Source organism: Rhagoletis zephyria, unplaced genomic scaffold, assembly GCF_001687245.7.
Source record: "Rhagoletis zephyria isolate East Lansing unplaced genomic scaffold, Rhagoletis_zephyria_1.1 Rzeph_scaffold_02195, whole genome shotgun sequence".
NCBI classification, from domain to species: domain Eukaryota; kingdom Metazoa; phylum Arthropoda; class Insecta; order Diptera; family Tephritidae; genus Rhagoletis; species Rhagoletis zephyria.
The window spans coordinates 1-21,967 of NW_016159279.1; the positions used below are offsets into that span (position 1 = coordinate 1).

A 21,967-nucleotide genomic window follows, 5' to 3' on the forward strand; every position below is an offset into this window, starting at 1 on the left:
GTATACGCCACGCCACTTTTGTCTATTAAACGAAAGCGCTAGTCTGATGTCAGCAAGAAAGCAAATTATTTTGGGTTTTCGGCTGTAAGCAAACAAATTCTATACAAGTTCATGTTATAGGTATTGAATCCTGCATACTGGAATGCAAGTCAATATTTTAGCACTTTGTATAACTAGTCTGCTAATGACTCGAGCTCTAACCGCCAAAACGACGTAAGCGACATTTTTTCAAAATTTTTTTTTTCTGCTCTAGGTATACATATTTCTGCATAAAAATTAGATTTTGACAAAAATTTCACTTCTGTCTTTTTGGTGGTTAGATCTCGCAGCTTATAGCGTTGATTAACATAAATGATAACTTTTGAAAAAATTTGCCACGTATTTCAGCTTCAGTTAATAATTTAAGTAGAAAACTTTAATGTGGATGCCAAACCAGAGAGCTTTACAAAAGCTTTATTTCTAAAATGTTGCAAACTTTGGAAAAGTTCAAGTTCAATTTAATAAGATTAATGAAACATTACCATGCGACGTAAAACTACAAACATTTACAAATGCTTTATTTTGAACGCATTTTTTAAGAACGTTGCCATCTGCTTAAAAAATTAAAATTAATGTAAAAAATAATGATAAACGAGAAAGGGTTAAGTAGACTTTATTCCGGAAATTTTTTTAATAGTGTTGCCACCTGTTTTAAAAGTCTATTTAAGTTTAATTAATACTGTTCACTGTCAAACGAAAGAATTTTACGAAAGCTTTATTTCCAAAACATTTTTGCAGAGAGTTGCTACCTATTTAAAAAGTTCAATTCAATTCAGTTAATTTTGTAACCGGAGTAACTTAAGTATTAAAACTGGGGCCTAGAGTTCTATCCCGATATTCAAATATGTATTCGAATAAGGATAGTCCCAGCCTAAATTAAACCCAAATTAATTGGAAAAAATTTAATAAGAGTGCTTTTGCCAAAATGTTTGCTTCTAAATCAACTTTTTCCGTGGAAATAAAATATATCGTCACCAGACAAGAACAAAGCGCGAGCTTAAAAGCTGACCGCGAAAAGCGACGCATAAAAAAAAAACTTCAGCGAAGAAAGGCGTCAAAACCTAGTCGATGGCGAAGAAAGTCCGTTAACTTATTTTCGCGGTCGACTATGTTTCCGGATGTAATTGTATGTACATTCCCCAAAGAGTTTTGGGGAACAATGCTGAAGTGTCAGTCCTTTTCGCGTCTAGTGACGATATGCATGCACAGCTCAGAGTAGGAGAGCCCAAGCGAGGTCTTTTGCTCTATGCCCACAAAAGCCGAAAATATCAAGTTGTACCCACTTTTACTAGATTTGATAGCTCCAAAGCTGAGACTTAAAACTAAAGCACATGGATTGAGAGAACCGCTAGATTCTGATATAAACCACCAAAAGCTTTTATTTATACAGGTGACAAACTTCAAGGCCGGGTCTGAGGATTATATTCTTCACCTAAACTAAGGTTGGATACATTTCTTCGAGTTCTCGACCACCACAGTGTATATCCAGAAGAAGGGTTGCTCATGCAAGAAACAAAATGGAGTCTTGCTCAATGGACTGCAGCGAGGTTACCAGTCTTCATTTACTCTGACAGCCAGGCTGCATTGAAAGCTTGACAATCTCATATAGGCACCGCAAACTTCTTTACTGAATGTCGTAGAAACAAAATGGAGTCTTGCTCAATGGACTGCAGCGAGGTTACCAGTCTTCATTTACTCTGACAGCCAGGCTGCGTTGAAAGCTTGACAATCTCATATAGGCACCGCAAACTTCTTTACTGAATGTCGTAGATCTTTGAAGGAGATGGTTTAACAGACTAGAGCTCATATTAGAAACCGGCTATCCGGCTATTCGATTAGCCACTTAATAAACGAAAAGCAAATATTCGAATAACCGCACAGTTCACTTTCGACTAACCGCTCAGCATCGTCTGAATATTAATAATTACATACATTAGGTCGGGTCAATATTTTTTTTTTTCGGCTATGCGCTCATAGCACAGATGCTTTCTAAGTGTAATTCTTAGCACATTTTCGAAGAAACCATGGATCAAAAATCAATTTGGAATTTGTAAAATTGCGAAAATAGGTTTCTTAGCATTTTTGTGTAGTGTTGACGACAGAAGTGCTTCAATTTTTTATAAAAAAAAAAAAATCTATAAGGAGTTTTTCCTTAAATTTCCACCACAGGGCGTAACAGTACCGATTTTCATATTTTCTTCGAAACCAATTTTTGCAATTTGGCAAACTCAAAATTGATTTTAGACCCATGGTTTCTGTGGACAATGTTCTTAGAATTACATGTAGAATCCTCCTATGCTAACGCGCATAGTAAAAAAAAAATACCCGCTCTAACATCATATCGCTACCTAAAGGTGAAAAGGTCCCAAGTCCATTTTTTTGTTTCAAATGCAGAATGGCAGGTAATACGAAACTACATCGAGTTTTCATCTATGCTGAGCAATTTAAAAAAATGGGCTTGGATTTTTTCACCCATAGGTAAGAATATATGTATCTCATTTCAAAACCAATTTAATTTTGATTTTTAAAATGAATTCAGCTATAGAATAAATATTCAAATTAATCGAAAACCAATATTTATTGAAATAAAAGAAAGACTACTAGTTGTATAGTCGAAAATAAATGGTTAGTCATTTCACGCAAAGGGGTCGATATGTCAATCGAAAGTAGTTCAAGAAGGCTTTTTTCTTCCTTTTGTATTTTCCAAACGAGTTGCCACCTCTTTAGTAGTTCCAAGTCATATATAGTTAGTACCTTATTTCAGGAAAATGTGTGCTTTACAGCTCCAGGGCTCTAGGTTTTTTTTTTGTTTTTTTTTTTTTGTTCAGATCCAACCACAGGCAGAAAATCGGAAAATCGGCTTACACACAGCGCAGTTGACCGTATCTAATAGGCGGCACAGTTCAATCTTCGGAAAAAAGTAATTTGACATACAGAGGAGAAAAAAAATTAAAAAAAAAAACACACCTAGTCGTGCGTTTACATACAGTTATATGTATATGCATGCCAACCAGCATGTCAGATGTCGAAAAGTAGCAGTTGCAGCAGCAAAAACACACCCACTTGTCATTTGACGAAATCTCCTTTCCAAATGAACGCGCATGCATGCAAACACAAATGCGCACACATATGTATCTACTCTGGAAGATTTAAATATAAAATCTACTAAAGAAATCACTATTTGTCCCAAAAACCTTTTTACTTTGCTTAACTAAAAGTCAGTGCAGTCAATGGGTAGCAACGGAGCTTTGTGACTATAAGCCTACCATTGCACTGACGCAGTTTATGTGGGTGTTTGTTGTTATTTTTGGTCCTCTTTGCAATTTTTTTCCTCTTATATTTAGAATGAAAATGCATACATACACATACTATCATGCCGCTCCAAATAACTACGAACTTACATTTTCATTTTCCAACTGACGTTGACGTTGCTGTGCAGTGAGTCGTTGTTGTTGGCTCTTCCAACCGATGCCGGCAAAAAATGCGATTGTCATGCAGCCGAGTGCACCAGCTGAGGGATAACCGATGGCACGACTGCCCATCACCGATACAGTACCGCCCAAGATGGTCAAAACAAAGCGTAAGCCATTTAGGTAGGGCTGAAATGCAAATGATATATTTGTACAAAAAACAGTAAATAGTAAAACGTGCAGTACAAGAAAAGAACTGGATTTAAATGCATTGTGGTATTTAAAAAGCACAAGGACTAAGTTAAACAAGAATGCTCACATGCACGCTTGTTAAATGCGTGAAAATTTAATATAGTTATTTTCAGAAATTTAAAAATTTAACTCTGTTCTTCTATGAAAATTCCGTTGATACCATACATTTTTATAATTACAAAAATACACTTTTTTACTATCCTCAATCTTCAATGAGCGCTAGTTAAATCGAACGCAAAAAATCATGTAATTTTCAGGATTTTCAGAAAAGCTTACACAGATACTTTTAATACTTACAAACTATTGCAACTAAGAGCTCTTCCAGCTCAAATCGCTGCAATTTAATTTAATTTATAAACGCAATCGCTTTCAATGTTCGCTGCTATACCGCGAAATGCGTAAATCACACAAATCAAGTGGTAAATCATTCCCTTTGCAAAGTACCGTAAACTAGATGAATAAAAGCAGCATATATTTTCGTTTGTACTCATAGCCATGCACGTATGTATGTACAAATGCATGTTTTCAAGGGGATGAATATGTCATTGGTTAGAGTTTTTACTGCTGAAAAATTTTCTTTGCACATACGTAGTGCTTTTTATAAGTCTCAAAGGTTAGCTTTCTTTGTTTTACGTTATCTAACCTAGGCAGTGTTTTCATATCCTTCAAATGACAATTCAGGTAGGTACGTCTAGCAGAATGGATGAGACATTTGCAAGCTCTTCGCCTAAAAGGCTGGATTTGAGTGAGGTTTCTGTAATTCATTGTATACCTCCTGGCAGCCGGCATGGCAAATGGCTGTACGCGTAAACTTATATATAGCTAGAAGATTACGAATCCGTATACCATACCATGCTCAGATTGGCATTGAGACAACTTTTCGCGGTCAAAGTCAATCTGTCTGAAGCTTATTGGAATTTCGTCGGAACTAGCACGAATATAAGCGGGTACAAAACGACTTACTTAAACATTGAGCATACTGAGAAAACTATCACGGGGCATGTGAAGTTTGGGCTGTGACAGATGTATTCATTTACCAAGGCTGCTTCGCTCACTTTTCGCTCTTTACTGGCTTTATATGTAGTATAAATTTGTAAATTATTTAGGGGAAACTTTCCTATAATGTATGTGCGATGGCTAAAGGTATGGTGGACGAAGGTGTATGAGGCGTGATACCTTTAGTCCAACTTTTTAGTGAGAGTATGAACCGGCTAATACAAAACTAAGGGAGTCCTTAGAAAAATGGTAAAAAATCGCAGGTTTTACGCTCGTTTTCGCTTGTTTTAAGAATGCATACTTCGGTCGCGCTTCTGAAAAATAACATTATTTTCGAGCAGAACTGTCTTTCGTGCAGTGATTGTAATACTCTCGTCATTTAGCCTCATAGCCTGCGATTTAAGGTATTTCAAAAAAAAAAAATTTAATAGAATTAATTAATATTAAATGAAAAGAAAGTAATTTTAAACATTATGTTTGGCCTACCCATTCCGACATAATAACCGAAACAAAAGCGCACATATACGAAGGCAGCCCATTCGTGATTTTGCTCATACCTTTAAATAAAGTTTTTATTAAAAAAAAGTTTTTATACGTACTGCTGTAGAATTTTATGCAAATATGGACATGAATCTAAGACGAAGTAGGTAAGTACATATGTACATTATTATAAATGCACATACCTATGTATGTAATAGACTTTTTCTCGAACACAAAGCTTTATTGAGACAAGGAACTTAAAGCCACAAACAATATTGCAGACTGATGCAAAATGTCTATGAGTTCAGTGTTTCCGACAGTATACATAAGTATGTAAATACATACATATATATGTGCATTTAATAACAGCGAATTTTGCGGCAACAAAAATTGTTCGCTTCACTGCGCGCTTTATGTATATTGTAAAATCTTGTTTCCACATACGCGAACAACGAGAAAAGAAATCTTTATTTCTCTGAACTGCGCTAAAAAGATTCACTCTCATTAAGATCGTCCTTGGAAGCTTTTTTCTGCTAACCATATCACTTAATTTCCTATTATCCTTTCTATAGTCTGCGTAAAAATATATTTTTATTATAGCTATCATCCCGGGCACTAAATAAATGTGTGTGTATGTGTGTGTGTGTGTGTGTGAGTTTGTTAACGTGTGACAAGTATGCATTATGCGGCACTTATAAAGAAATTGTCAAAAGGAATAAAGAAGGCACAAAAGTAAGCAAGTGTGCGAAAAGGCGATGAATGCTTTCTTCTTCCTTCTCTCTCCCTTTCTCTTTTGCACTGCACTCGAACAACTTGTACGAGATATGACTTGAAATTACAACTTCGCATTATAATAAAATCACTGGCACTACTGCGTTCTACTAACTTTGTACCACTAGGGCGCTACTAAATTGAAAAAAAAGACATAGCAAAAATTTACATGCACACAAGAAACTACATAACACAGAGTTGCTTTGCTGTGGAAGCACTCATACTATATGTAATGTGTGGATACGCGGATGAGCACGTTGGAGAAATGCATGCTGGGCAAGAAAATGTTATGCCCATAACCTCACAGTGTGAACTGAAATTTAATTTTTTTTTTTGCTGCAGTGCTTTGTAAAGTTGTTGCTGTTGCCTGGAGAGTCATTTAATATTTCTTTAAAGGGTGTTAAAATAAAAAAAAAATATCTTGTAGTGAAGTGCATTGATTTTTTGGGCACTGCCTATAAATATTATTTGATTTCAAATTGCAGGTGCACCACATCGTAGGAGTAACTCAGTATGAGACAGCTACCTAGAAGGATAAGGAATAATGCAGATATTTCCAGTAAATGATAGAACAGATTTATTTTATTTACGGACTGTATACTATTTTTTGTTTGTTTGATTTTTACTTAGAAAAAAAAAACTTAGAGAGCCAATCGCAGGACTAGAGCTCGCCTAGGTGTTCAGTGATTCTCGGTGCATGTCACCAATAACTTTCTGATTTCTGATAACCCCAGGAAAAAGTTCAGCTTAAAGTAAATGGCGAGTCTAAGCATTTAGCCAAAACTGCTGGTGTCACCAAGTTTAGACTTTTTGCAGCAGATTTTTAAAGCCGAAGAGGAAGAAATGGAGGAAAACGAGATTGTATTTCACTGACTTCTTTTCAAACTTGAATTATCAGCGAAGACCTTCGAGCAGCATGTAAATGCATGTCCGATTAGGCTGGTCCAAAAAAAAAAACTAAAGTCGAAATTTTAATGCAGCTCTTAGATAGCAAATAAAAATTCATAAATTCTTTATCAAGAATTGTAACCCTAGCACAAAAATTAAATGGTCTTTTCTTCATAAGTTATCAAGACTGAAAATACTATTAAAATTGAATATGAAAATTATAAATTTTGTATGATAAAAAATTGTTTTCTATCATTTAAATACTGCATGTGCCAGCATTTGTACCTGCGACACACAGAATTACAGCCGACATCTCTACCTACCCGGCTGCGGCAGTCAAAAGCTCTTTTGCTTTTAAATTCATATTTTAAAAATCTTGATAAAATTTCTTTACAAATAATTTACTTTAATTTTGAAATCAAAAAATGTTTAGATTTTACTCAATGCGTTAAAAGTTTCCATGTATTTTATACGAATCAAAAACAACTTTTCGTAGAAATGGTATAGAATTTTTGGAAATCAATATTTTTCAGTGAAAAGACCCTGGTTCTCTTCAGGAGACTTCCAGCAGTAATATTCAATTGTTATTTAACCATTTTTTTAGTACTAAAGATTTTTTATTGTTCCCCCATTGTATTTTCTGGGGGTTTTAGCGGACCTATAAAACATAGTTACCAGCTAAAAATGGTTAAATAAATAATTGAGTATTATTGCTGAGAATCTCCTGAAGAGGCACAAAGTTTTACGATCGAAAAATTTCGATTTTCAAGAAATCTTTACCATTTCTATGAAAAGTTGTTTTTCCCAAAAAAATAGGAGGAAAACTTTGAGCGCTTTGAGCACTCTCTAACTACTTTTTGATTTCAAAATAAAGAATACTTGTATATTTTTTTAGTACATATAGAGAATTCCTATAAGTTGGCGGCATCAAAATTCCGACTTTACTTTTTTTTGAGCCACCCTAATACCCCATTCTTTGATTTTAAGTTTTCATTCTTTTTCTGTCAAAATTAACTGAAAAACGGGTGTAGAAAAAAAGAAAACTCATTTCACGGTTTATGAATTTATATTGGGTATCTAAGAGCTGTCTCATCCTCTTCAAGGGAGGGAGAGGAAATGGGGATTTACTTTTAAAATGTATTTAAAAAAGTGTGATTCAATCCGCTCAATGCAAGCAATTACCAGCTAGACCTCTTGCGATGGGCATCAAAAAATTAAAGGAAGTATTTATCCAAAAAAAGAAACAAAAATAAATACTTTCTGCTAAGTGTTTGGCCGAGCTTCTCCTCTGATATGGGGTATGCATATTGATGTAAGTCTACAATTTAACGCCGCCTCCGAATCTCAAACGGATTTTATCAAAACAATTTTCAAGGCAGACATACGCTCGGTAGTTTTCCGAGGGGCGGTGGCTGTCAATATAATTTTCTCTAATTTTTTCAGATGTGTGTTTTTATCAGAGGTCCAACCTTTTAACGGAGTAATAGTACGTACTTCTAACCACTCGGCTACAGCGACCGCCTTTCAGTCATTTATGAGCGATTTAAATATTCTTGGTTTAAGCACTTTCTGTTCATATTCTCAGATGTTTTGGTTTGTTACCTTAATTAGCCACAATTTTGGCAAAAAAACCCCCTTGAATCTTCTTACGTTCGTCTATTCTTGCGCCGATAAATTATTTTCCAAAAAAAGAAACCACCAAAGGAACGAAATGAACCTTATTCTTGTCTTGCGAAGGAATTATCGGGTCTCCTTTGGCAAGGTCATCTCTTATTGTGTTTGCCTTCATTTTATCGACACCAAACTCCCACTATACTTAAATACACTCCCCGTAGCGGCGATAAGAACAATTAGAGTGTCGTCGTTGCCTTTGAAGGTGCAGCAGCAAAAAACTGATAGGTAACTCTTTCCCAATTTAATCGATCGTGGATGCGATTTTAAAGAAGAGTCATAGCCACTCCCCTCCAGCATGTAAGCAGTGTAGACTTGAGTGATAGTCTACCACCCTCTGATTCCGTGGACGAACTTTTGCACCTGGGGATAATGCTATAATAATAATAATAGCCATCGTCATATGTAAGATGAAATAAACAATTTTAAGAAATTAATAAAACTAAAAGATATCAGAAATATATAGTATTTTTTTTTTTTTTGAAGTGAAGATATTTTCAGCGAAATTGGCACTGCAAAATATCAAAATCTGGTCAGCCAAGGGTTTAAATCAGTAAGCTTCCTACGCTTTAAAATGGTTAACCCTGTAAAAGGGCAGCCATTTGCGCACACTGTGGCAAAACTGTGCAGCAACTTAAGCAAAAGCACCAACAACAATGCAATAAATGTAGTGCCAAAATCGGCGCCAGCGTCGAACGGCTTGTGTGCAAAACTGGAACCTACTGCGAGGAGTAATGTCATAATAAGGCGTGTGTCGCTGGCTGCAGTACTTGAGCCACTGTGCGCTAGTGGCGTGGCAACGTTTGATTATGTGCGCCATTAACGGTGCAAGTTGCAGCAAATGGCTCGGCGGACCAATACTAGTACAGTACACGTGTGTTTTGCGAGGGTGTGTGTAGCTTTATTTTCGAATTGAGGCAGCACTGAGATACATGAGTATGTATGTGATGAACATGGCGATTGAGTAGTGATGTCAAGAAGTAGAATGACGATGCCAACGTGGGTGGTAGTACAACTATGGCAAGTCGCTATTGTGGCGACACAGATTACAGCTGCAGCTCGTTTGTGATGCATTTTATGAACGATAAAATGCAGTAATTTTGAGATACTACAGTGACCTCGCTGTGCATTGAGCGCATGTGCATACCATTCACTGTAAATTTAATAGCGCCAGTTGCGCTTATGGCTTTGATGCGCGCGCGGCGTGTGTGTGTGTGTTTTTTCGACAACGCCAAAATGTATGCTAAAATATTTCAAAATAATCTTTTCGCTTTATCTTTGCAACTCCATTCGCGTACAGTACATAGTTTGAAAAACCACACACACACACATTTTTATTATGGCATAAGTGGCTTTGTATGCTTGCTCTTAAATTTCTTTTTTTTTTTTGAATTTAACCCATTTCAATGCATTCCTAACTTAATCATATGTGGATGTACATATATTCTATATATACAACTAAATAGTACATACCGTCTTTGTAGATGGCAAAATAGTCAACATCAGTCCGTAGACATAGCCAAATACGATGCCAATACCGATGCCGATAGGTCCCTGCAGTATTTGTTGCGTCAATGATTTATCTATAAATATCAAATTCAATTACGGCATATTAAACTCAATTTCGCACTGCAAGCTATTTACTATGTAACTAAGTATAATTAATACTTTGCATTTACTCACCCGTGGAGAAGATGACGCTCATAATGACACCGAAGAGAAAAATGGCGACGACATCATTGCAGCTGGTCATGGCGTATATTAATGTGTGTATGCCGCTATTCAGGCCGAGTCGCTCTTCCTTCAGCTTCAGCATTACAGTGACGACAACGTTCGGAGAGACAGCGGTGACGACAAGACTGCAATGTTGGGGATTAAAAGAAAATTCCATGTAATTTTTTTTTGTCATTACTGAGCGAGCGAACGGGTTATGCCACAAAGTTTGTGTAGCGTAAAATATTTATACATATTTAAGAATTTTTTCTGAAACTTTTATAAATTACTAAGCGTAACTTAAATATTTTCTTACACTTAGCTACTGAATGAACGTAGCAGATTCGTAGAGTGGAATTTAATTTTAATTAACTAATTATTTTCTAATAATGTCGGGTAATATCATGAAAGTTATTTAATGCGCCATGACTCATAAAAGAGATTTACTTTATTTCTGTGCTTTTTTTTGCTGTTTTAAGAACACAAAATTGAATAATATAATATAAATAGCTATTCAACTGATATCTATATACAGAAATGTACTCATATAAAAGGAATGTTGCTGTTTTTTTTAGCGCGCCTAAAGTAAAAATTACGTAACTGATTTAACCCTTCTGCGGTTAAAATAGAAACTAGTCAATTTAAAAAAAAAAACATATTTCAATTTGAATTCAGTTAATAATTTATTTGTGGCATGCAAACACTTTATCGGCAAGTGCTGTATGCTCACACGTTCAAAGTTGCCCTTAAATAATAGTTTGGGTAAAAATGATCCAGAAACACTGTAGGTGTATGAAAAAAAACTATGTGACCTTCTAGAAAACAAAATTTAAAAAAAACCTTGTATTTCTTGTAAAACCATAGCTGATTATGCCTTTAACGAATAAGCAACGCTGCTGCTTATTTAAAATTACCTAACTCTGTAATTAAAGAATTTTCATGAAAATTGGCTCATTTTAACCCAATCATTGCAGAGGGGTTAAACGAAGTTTAAAGGTATTGAACACAGACAAGAATTTTGTATGCAATTTTTCCCAAATTTGGCACAGTTGTTGGTGTATGGGTATATTGTACCAAACAGTTGAAAATTTTTAAAATCGAACAGTAATCACGCCCACATCCCATATAACGGTAATTTAGAGAAATGCAAAATCTTCGATAAATCAGTAAATACCTAAGATAATTTAGTCAAAATTGACGATTGCAATAATTCTTTAGCAAAAAATACGTTCATGATAAAATTTTGGAAAATGGGCGTGGCCCGCCCACTTATGACCATACATATACATATTATGCTCGAACGTATTAAACAAATTTTTGCTACTAACCCTAATAAAATACCCCAGAACCATGGCATTTCCAGTGTAAATCTCGCTACAACTGCAATTGCCGTCACTTCAGCGATGGTTGGTATAAGTGTAAGGCGTAAAATCATAAGCCACAGCTTCTTGAAGGCGTTCGCATCGAGGCCAAGACCTGCTAACAGCATAATATTAATCAGTGCCATCTCCCTGAAAATATTTCAAACACACAACCTCTTATTGTTATAGGTATAACATTCATACCGACTGGGAAATTATTTAGGTGAGCATCTTTCGAGGTAATCCCTATTTTCTTCTGGCCTCTAGTATGGATAATGCAAGGCAGCTTACAATGTAAGGCGTCATCGGAGGTGTTGATTTTGTGCGTTACTAGTAGATGACATTGTTCGTGATGACAATTTTTGTTATAAAAATCCGGAAGAAAACATGGATTACCTTGTAAAATGCTTAGCTATTTTCCGAGTAGGTAGCAGCATTAGTTTACTTACATACATAGCTGTTTTTTTTTTTTTTTTTTAATTAATTTTAATTACCTCAGAAAAGCCTCTAATTTATCATAGCCCGTAAAATCGGCTAAACCCACATTTGTGTACAACACACCGAAGAACAGCATGCCCAACATATCCGGCAAGCGGATGAAGGTCACCAGCACACCGGTCAGCTGTGCGCCCACAAAGAGGAAGAATATGCGCATAATTGGCGTATGTGGAAGCGCATAATCGGGCAGCAGCACAAATGCAATGATCCATAAGCCAATACCGACAGCCGCCAAAGCCAGTGGTTGGGAGATGAAAGGCCAGTGTTGGACTAGAATGCGCCAGCTGCGCGAGAACAAAAATAAAACAAACGTAAATATTATAATTGAGAAAAATGCAGAAAAATTTTAATATATTAATTATTAGTAATTTTAGTTCATATATTTATAAGCAGATAAATATGATTTAATATACGTATACATACATACATTTACTCGTAGCATATCTTTTAATTAATCAACAAAATTGAACTGCTTCCATTCACGCCACATAAACAATGTTTAACCATTTGGCTAAAGAGTTGTATTTAACTTTGAAAACTGCAGAACCAAATAATACTTATACGACTTTCCGCCTACCTATATATGTATGTATGTGCAATCGCATTACCACTTACCACAAGCATACATACGTACATACATGCATACGAGTATGACGAAAAGTCATTAAATATGCAGTTGTTATTATCGAGCTAATTATACGAAATTGTCGTTGCTTTATGTACATACAAACATTTTTAAAAGCATAAAAACATACATACATATATACATTAACACAAATATTCATATGTATATAATTGTTTTCTGCATTTATAAATACACAGCAACAACGTAATTTAAATATTCTGTGGCAGATGCACACAAACGGCAAATAAGTAAGCGGTCAATTCATTAAAACAGAATATTATGTTAATTGTCAATTAAAAAAGTTAATGACTTTAATTGGATTTCCATGATTTTCGCTATTTCAACAAATATACAAACACATTTACATACATATGTACACTTGGGTGCAAAATTGAGTCAATAATGCACAAAAATCACAATTTATACGTTTTTGGGAGGTTCTTTGGCAAAATTTTAATGATTTTTTTTTAACATTTATTAAGGCACAGTTCAAAGCACTAGAATCCACCATAAAAATATTAAATTTCGCTAACGGACATGCACTCCATAAATTTTTCTAAATTAACACATTGACTCATTTTTACAACCACATAATTTCTAAGAGATATTGCCACGCTGCAACTTGCCGCTACCCGTTTTACTCCGTCGACCCTGCGAAGCATTCTTATCACGGTCCAGACTCTAGCATCTCCACTAACGCACGCCACAGCTTCTTTAGCTACCCTGCAAAAAATTGTGCGACTAATCTCTAAAGAGAGTATTCCGAGATTACTCTCAATCGGGTACAACTGGGCATTAATTAGTCGCAACTAGTCTCATACGGGTACTAATGGAGGTCAATTAGTCTCGACACATCCCTTATGGGTATAATTGGAGATCCATTAGTCCCCAACTCATCTCTAACGGGTACTATTAACGATTTAATTATATGTACGCTCTTAGTCAATGACATTTCATGTGCGGCGTTGGCACACAGAGAGAGTATTCGCCTAACAAAACTGAGCAACCCGGTTCGAATCTCAGCTGGCGAAAATTTTTATTTTTATTTTTTAAAAGTGACTAGTCGCTTTTTATACCCAATCGGATATAAAGGTGAACAATTAGTCTCTCCATAGGACATGCTCGAACAACAGCGAACAGTTCATTCCATATAAAGAGATCAAAAGTGGTATTAGTCGCATGCTCCTTTGCGATTGCTCCCGGAGTCATCCCGGATTAGTCCAATTTTTTGCAGGGTATAGATTTTCTGTCTCACGTTATTAAACGCCTAATTTTTCGTCATTCTACCGCGAATATTTTCGGATTCCTTCCTGTGATCTCTTTTTTATTATTGACTCAATTTTGCACCTAAGTGTATGTATAAACAGAAGTTTTGTTAATTTTCGCCTGGAAAAAAGTTCTGGTTTATGGCAAATTTAAGATTTATTGTGAAAGAGATTTAAGAAATTGTGCTTGACAAATATTCAACTGAATTGTTTTGAATATATGTGGCAAGTAGATAAGTCAATACGGCAAGTAAGGAAATAAGTTAAATCTCAGAAATTTTAAACGAAAAATATTTTCGTCATAGCTGTAGGGACTAGGAAGAAGTGGATAATGTCAGATAGACCAGGGTTTTAAATCTTATATAAATACTCGACGTTGGCTCCTCGGATGGAGCGCAGGTAAAGAACGCTCGAATCGTAACTTCCGTCCATCATAACGTGATCAATTTGGTTCTCCGTTCTTTGATCAAAGGATAGCAAAGTTGCTTTGTGGATGTATCAAGGCTGGTTTCTGGTACTGCTAACTACCATTTTTCGGGCCGCGGAGAGTTCGATCAGCCTCTCTCCGTTGTGGGAAGTGTTGTCATGAAGGCCTAATTTTCCGAATATTGGACCAAATATGCTTGCATTTCCCAACCTGGCGTGAAAGTCGCCAAACGCGATTTTAACATGGTGGTGGGAGCAGCGTTTATACGCTTCTCCTAGGCGCTCATAAAAATGCTACTTAGTCTCATCGTCCCACTGTTCTGCTGAGGCGACGCACAGAAATTAGGCTGACGTTTTTCAGTTTTGCCTTTATGCGGATTGTGTACCTGGAGACGAGGTATCTTAGCCTCCCCCCAACCACAAATTCGACACCAAATTTGGGCGCCGTCTCATGGCAGCTGTATTTATTAGATATAGCGTGCTGTAGCCATGCCCCGTCTATCGTATTTCTTGAACTGCGGTGATGTTAGCGTGAAAGTTTCTCGTGGCATTCAGAAGCTTGATAGAGGCACCTTTCCTACATGCGTTTGAGGATTTGTCAACGTTTAGGCGACAACATTACGAGGATTTTCTGTTCATTTCTTTGGATTTAAAGGTTTTTCATGGCAGGTCACAATGGCTGGTTTTTCAACCTGATGCACGTAAAAATAGCGAGAAAGCGAGAAGCCCCAAACATTGCAAACAACGTCGAACATATTACAAGAATTTAAATTTTACAATTTCTTGTGAGATGTTCGCGAACACCGCCATATACAAGAAAAATTACGTGGAGGAGGAACAAACCAGTATATGGACAGCTTTAGGAAAAAATTGCAAACGAATCATTTTATATATAGCCATTTCTCTGAAGTAAAAATTTTAATTTTCAATCTCTGGTTCTGACCATCTGAAAAAATGGTTGCTTGTAGCATTTCATTTTCTGTCGAACTATGACCGGCACAACAAAACCGTCCCCTTTGCGCAGCCTAAGCGCTCGCGGCCCGGATGTGTTCGGTCTAGTGAGGCCACCAAGTGTGGCCTGATGCCTAACGCCGCTTTAAAGCTTTCCTCCAGTCTCTACTGTGTGCTCTCTTTTGTTCTTTGTCTTTAGCAGGTCTTTCAGGGAGCATTCACCCTCTCTCTTTCGACGAGCTAATAGAGACTGTAATGTTGGAATCATCGCTTGCTGCTTTTGCATTGGGGATTCTCAGCAAGATACTTCCTTTTGCATCTTTCTTGTTACTATACCTTGATCTTATCCTCCCTATTTATAAATTTAAATTTGTTTTCAAAATGCCTCTTGGCGGCGAGAATAGACCGTTCACCGCAGTAGCGCCTCTTAACCGCAGTAAGGCCACTGCTACTCGCTAATAATGCCCGGTGTAATGAAGAATGTCATAAGATTTTCCGAAGACAACCGTAATTCCTTTGGTTTTACTAATATAATTCTAAAATTCATAAGCAGGTGGTTTTTCTAAGTACTCAAGAAGTTCCCCTTGCGTTGCTTAAAGTAAATATGTATGTATGTATTTTCCTGACTATTTAAAAAATAATTTGGTTGTCCTTTTAAAACCACGAAGCGTTTCACCTGCACTCAACTTGGTATATGTACCCCAAGCTAGTTTTTGTTTAAAATTTTGTACTTCTACAAAATGTATACACCCTCATTAAAAATATAATCTCCAAAAGATTAAAAAATATCAATATTTTGGGGACAATGGCTCTCCCGTATTAATCTTATCAGAGTTTGTACTAAAATATCATCATTATTGAAACCAAATCTGGGTTTCCTTGAAAAAGGAGTCAACCAAGCATAGAGGTCGACCATACAACTTTGTCTGAGCCTAAGGAAGATAAAAAAAGAGCGTGCACAGTAAGCAAAGACTTCCTTATACTCTTACAAACAAATATCCTCAGCCTCTATGGTGTTATTCCCTTGCCCTGTTGATATATCTCTATTCAGCTGTAATTTAAGAAGAAGGTTCTTCCATCTCCTACGCATTGCATGTTTTTTCCTGGAAGAAGCTGTACCAATAATGTCAGTAGAAGCGGTGCGAGAAAGAATGTAACAAAAAGGTTAAATTTATTTGTTAAACACGGGCCGCCATTAATACAGAATTCCTCAAAGATTTGTCGAGGCTTTTCATGAGTTTATCGCAATTTTGCGGGCTCCTTAAGAATTTTTTCGGGTGATTTTTCGTCGATTACTTTTTGAGGTATTTTAGTTATCGGGATTTTTTGATATTTCTTCAATATTTTAGACCTATATGTGGCTTTTTGTGAATTCTTTGGGATGCTCACACGGTGAGTGGGCTCTAATCTACCCATCCTCGGTTCAGTAATAAAAATTATTCGGCACATTTTCTATAGTCAACGCACTGATTTCTCGCATACAACTACTCAAAGTTTAAAAATAGTATCAATGACGTCAAAAACATTTGTCTGTACGTGTTAGCTGCAATCAATGCTAGACGGTCAAGCACCTAGAACGCACCATTTTCAATTAATTAATGTAAATATATTTACATGCATACATATGCACAAATGCACACACAAATGCATACATAAAGCACACTGCTTATTCCTTGCGCTTTATAAAAGCACACAAAAGTATTCATTACATCACATAGTCAAAACAAATCTTCAAATGGCATCACTAACGCCGGTCAAAGCGCTGCAGGAGCGCATCGGCGCCGCACGTATACTAATACGCCTGCTGCAATGTCTCGGACTCTGGCCGATCTGGCAGCAGCGATCCCAAGTTGGCATACAGCAATGGCACCACCACCTACTGGCGCGCTACTATCGCTATTTGCTTCACTTGCCGCTCACCTTCACCTACAATACGCTCATGTGGATCGAAGCGCTGACGCGTTGGGAACGCGCCGATCACATACTCTACATCTCCATCACGGAGGTGGGCATGATGGCGCTCGCGCTGAATTTTTGGCGCATGGAGCGCTGCGCCTGCCAATTTGTGCATGAGATCAGCTATGGCGTTATTTACGCGTTGCGCACGGACATGGAGCGTCGCTGGTGGCAAAAGCAGCAGCGCCTATTTGCGCGCATTGCTAGCTGCTACATTGGCGGCGGCATTGGCGTGCTGTTTACCGCTTTTGGCGCGACTCTGCTCGTAAGCGGCTACTACTTGCCCTACGACTATTGGCTGCCGTTCGATTGGCACAAGGCGCACAATTACTGGTACGCCTATGGCTATGAGCTGGTGGCCATGTCGCTGACTTGCATCTCAAACGTGACTATGGATATGTTGCTGTGCTATTATCTCTTTCATGTGGCACTCCTATATAAGCTAATTGGCATGCGCCTAATGTCATTGCAATATTTGAGCGAACCTTTTGCCGTGCACGAGCTGATGGCCATCATCGAGTTACACAAAAAGGTCAAACGGTAAGTGGAAAAGTTGTGGAAGGTGCTTTCGACGAGCTCACTGCTTATTGGAAATTTGCACTGATACTAATGTCATTCTGCTGTGTAAATTGCTAACATTTTGCCTACTCCATGCAAAAATGTAGGTTGACGTCGCTATGTGAGTCGCTGGTGTCGCTGCCCATTATGGTGCAAATCGTGCTCAGTGCTTTCATTTTGTGCCTTAGCGCCTATCGCCTACAAAGTGTAAGTGTATGTACATTCATGTGTACGCATTTTTGTGTGTGTGCGCTTCTCGTTTTATGAACTGAAATGCTATATAGTGCAGCGCGTTCGCTTTGTAACTTGGCCTCGTTGTCGGCCGCTTTGCTTTGCTTTACTTTACTTTCCTTTGCAGATGCAAATCAGCGAGAATCCAGGCCAATTTTTAGCCATGTTGCAATTTGCCAGCGTACTGACGTTACAGATATTCCTGCCATGTTACTTTGCCAATGAGATTACCATAAATTCGGACGCGCTGACAACGTGTGTATACAGTAGCAGTTGGGAGGACTTATCGCCGGCCACGCGAAAGCAAATGAACCTCTATATGGAGTTGCTGAAGACGCCTGTGCGTATTAAGGCTGGAAATTTCTTCATAGTGGGCCTACCTATTTTCACAAAGGTCATTGAAAAGTGTTTTGAAATACATATGTATGTAGGTGGTTGCTGATTTTTTCAACAAATAATTTCTGCTTCCCTACAGACTATGAATAACGCGTATAGCTTGCTGGCGCTGCTGTTAAATATGAGCAAATGAAATGTAATCCATGATTTGGAAAGTAAACAAAATAGGACTCAAATAAATTTAAACTTTAATTCAAAAATAGCATCCAGTAAGTATTGTTTATTCGNTTGAAATACATATGTATGTAGGTGGTTGCTGATTTTTTCAACAAATAATTCCTGTTTCCCTACAGACTATGAATAACGCGTATAGCTTGCTGGCACTGCTATTAAATATGAGCAAATGAAATGTAATCCATGATTTGGAAGGTAAAAGATAAAGACTAAAATAAATTTAAACTTTAATTCAAAAATAGCATCCAGTAAGTATTGTTTATTCACCTAACATCTAGTATTCTCGGGGTCCTCGATTTCTTTCCGAGTAACTCGGACAACCGCATGCCAGCCTGGCACTAGCTTGTTCTTTCTCAACGCATATGTCATATAGGGATTAGTGGATGTAGGACGACGGTATTTGAATAGCGGCACCGGTGACCACTTCCACGGATGGGTCGAAGCTTAACGGAAAGCTTCGGTTAAGGGATATTTTCCAAGGAGTTCTCCGTCAACCTTAAAGTTAGGCTTACAGATCATTGTAGTGTATTTCTGGCGGAGCTTGCTAATATTGAGTAAGGAAGCAGTCGATTGTCTGCTGTCAGACGCTTGGCATTAAGGGAGGTTAATATCTACTTATACAGCCAGGCGACAATCAGAGCTCTGGGCTCACTTACGGTACGCTCGATGTTTATTGGGCAATGCCTTAATTCGCTTTCGATAGCGCTAGATTATTACTTTGCCTAACTTGTATAGGCCGTTGTATAGAGAAGGCACCGTTGGGGAATTATTACCAAAAAGAAAGATTGTGGGAGTTCTCTTGACTACTTGTGTACTTCTTTTGAAAAGCTGAGCCCGGGGTCAACTCGGCGAATGTTGTAGGAAAACCAGAGCATGGCGCTTATGTGCTACGGCCGAGCGCAGACCGGGGTGGTCTAGAAATCTTCTTAGGTTCGTTAAGCCGGATCCCTCGATTCTAGTGAGTGCGCTTACGGGTCATACGGGGTGGAATCATCTCAATATTTCTTCCTAGAGTGCGTAGCTTTTCCTTGATTGTAGCTTAGGCACTTGAGTTCCTTCTTTCTGACAAGTCTGGTGGAGCTCTCAGCGATTTTAACAGTTACTATTCGCAGTAGTATCACAAAAGACCTATTTCTACGGTCCATCATGTTCCCTGCTAAGATAGGATTTACTTCGCGAACTCAATGTCGGCGATGTTATTATCATTTTGCGCAAGTCTAAAATCAGGAAAGATTCTTTCTATCAATATAATCTTAATATACGGTTATAGTATTACTAATAAAAATATGTTTTCGGTTTAGTGAAATAACTTTTGTATTACGCGCTAATTCTTATTCCTAATTTATGAAGAAATATGTAATTATCCAGCCGTTATAATAAAAAATTACACCGATAACTGAAGGATAACATTTGCTGCGTTCCATACATATTACCCGTCCTGGTCTTAAACGTAATCTCATCATCAATAAACTCGAAATCAACGTTAATTCATTTGCATGAAAATAACGGTTTATTATTCGATTTATTATATTAAAAATATTTTCATTAGAGAAGAATTACTGCAAATATAATATCTCATTGAATCACTAATATCACTATGAAATCTTAGCTAGAATTTAGTATTAAAGTAGGTTTCATATGATAAACCAAAATATCTAATTTACAGTCTTTAATGAGCTTATATGCAAACAAATTATTTAAAATTCAATTTCCTTATTAACTCAAATAATTTTCGAGCAATTTTAATGTTATTACACGCAACCAAGTATAACGCAACAAATTAAAATAAATTAATAGCTCCAATTACTATAGAAAATTTTGTAGTTACACACACACGCATAAATAGAAGAAAATTGTACTACAACAAAAGCAGTGAACCCTTCTTATGCACATAATCAGTAATTGTTATAATTATTTTGAGGTAAATGCTGTCATTATTGGCATAAATGTTGGTAAAGTAAAACCCGGATAAAATGTGCATTTGTAAAAATGTGTGATTCCATATTAAAGACGGATTCACCGTTCGTGTCCGGACACTTTTTCTTCGTAATTTTACGCGTTCCTTTCCCACTCTGTCTCACTGAGAGCGCAACCAAAATGTGCTGAACACTCTTTGTTCGAATCAAATTGATTTTTATTTTCTGTCCGAAAGACGACTTGATAATTCGGGTTGCCGCATTCTCCTTTACATGCCTTTGCAGCGAATTTCATGTATTAGTTGCGTTTAATGAGCTGCTCTAGGTAACGCCAGGTTAAGTTATCTCACAAAATTGTGTTTCATGAGGATTTTTCTTGCTCTAACTTACTCCATTTATTGTTTCATGAGCCTAAGTCGAACTAGAGCAATCTAGAGCACGATTTTCTGCACCAGCTTCTTTGATGGAGTACCTTAGAGCCGAAGATCTACGATTTTGAAAAAAAACTCGTGTTTTGCCTATAAAGTGGCGTCGCGACGTAAAGTAAACTCCTCTGAAAATCTAAAGTTTCTCTGAAAATTTAAAGCTCCTCTCTGTTATGTGAGAATAGGGCAATTTTTGGCCCTTGGGTCCAATTGGGAACAATAGCCAAAAAAAATATTTCAACTATAATGTAAAATTTCCTGGTATACAAAAATTTTGATTTTTTAGCAGAAAAAAAAACTAAAAAGTAATTGGATTGATCGGACCCAAGGCGAATGATAAAATCGGACTCTAAACTTAAAAAGGGTAAATTTTTACCCTAAGGACTAATGAGGGTTAACAAAAGCGTGTAAAAACATTACAAACTACAAAAACTCACTTTTGTTGCGTATATCTACGCAACGCTGTATGAACATACATCGATGGCCTATGTATATGTAATATTGGTTCGCCTTCATTTTAGGCTTTTTTAATTACTCAAAAGAATGTGCTAATTACTATCGAAAAATCGTATATATAAGTTCTTTACTTACATCACAAATCCCATTGATTTGACAGTCTTATTTCAAACTTAGAATGCTAACGAAAAATTCTCCAAATTCCTCAACAGTCATTACAAGTACGCGCGGCGTCCGCATCGCATCCGTGCGTTCTTTAATTATAGTTCTCAAAGTGATTGGTCTTTGGCAGTGGCCAGAGGATCGCACTCAATGGGAACGCACTCAATTTTTATTAAAGTTGCAGCGAGTGTATTGCCTCGCACTTCACTTGCCACTCACATTTACCCTTATTACGCTAATGGTGTGCGCTGCACTTTTGTCGCACGACCTGGAGGAAATTAGCAATGTTCTTTACATCTTGCTAACCGAATTTGCTTTGGTTGTGAAAATGTTCAGCATTTGGCAGC

The 21,967-nt window shown here is 37.0% G+C and overlaps 1 protein-coding gene across 1 annotated transcript in view; it reads right to left on the reverse strand.

Moving 5' to 3' along the window:
* Positions 1-3,440: 3,440 nt before the first annotated feature.
* LOC108366238 (mitochondrial sodium/hydrogen exchanger 9B2-like) overlaps positions 3,441-21,967 on the reverse strand; it is a gene marked incomplete at its 3' end in the record, with an annotated part of 53,290 nt that continues 34,763 nt past the window's right edge. Inside the window, exons 4-8 of the mRNA XM_017620567.1 lie at positions 12,076-12,363; positions 11,549-11,731; positions 10,191-10,366; positions 9,981-10,090; positions 3,441-3,638 (exon numbers count right to left, since the gene is read on the reverse strand). Of these exons, the coding sequence (XP_017476056.1) occupies positions 3,441-3,638; positions 9,981-10,090; positions 10,191-10,366; positions 11,549-11,731; positions 12,076-12,363 (955 nt within the window). The remainder of the gene's footprint in view (positions 3,639-9,980; positions 10,091-10,190; positions 10,367-11,548; positions 11,732-12,075; positions 12,364-21,967) is intronic.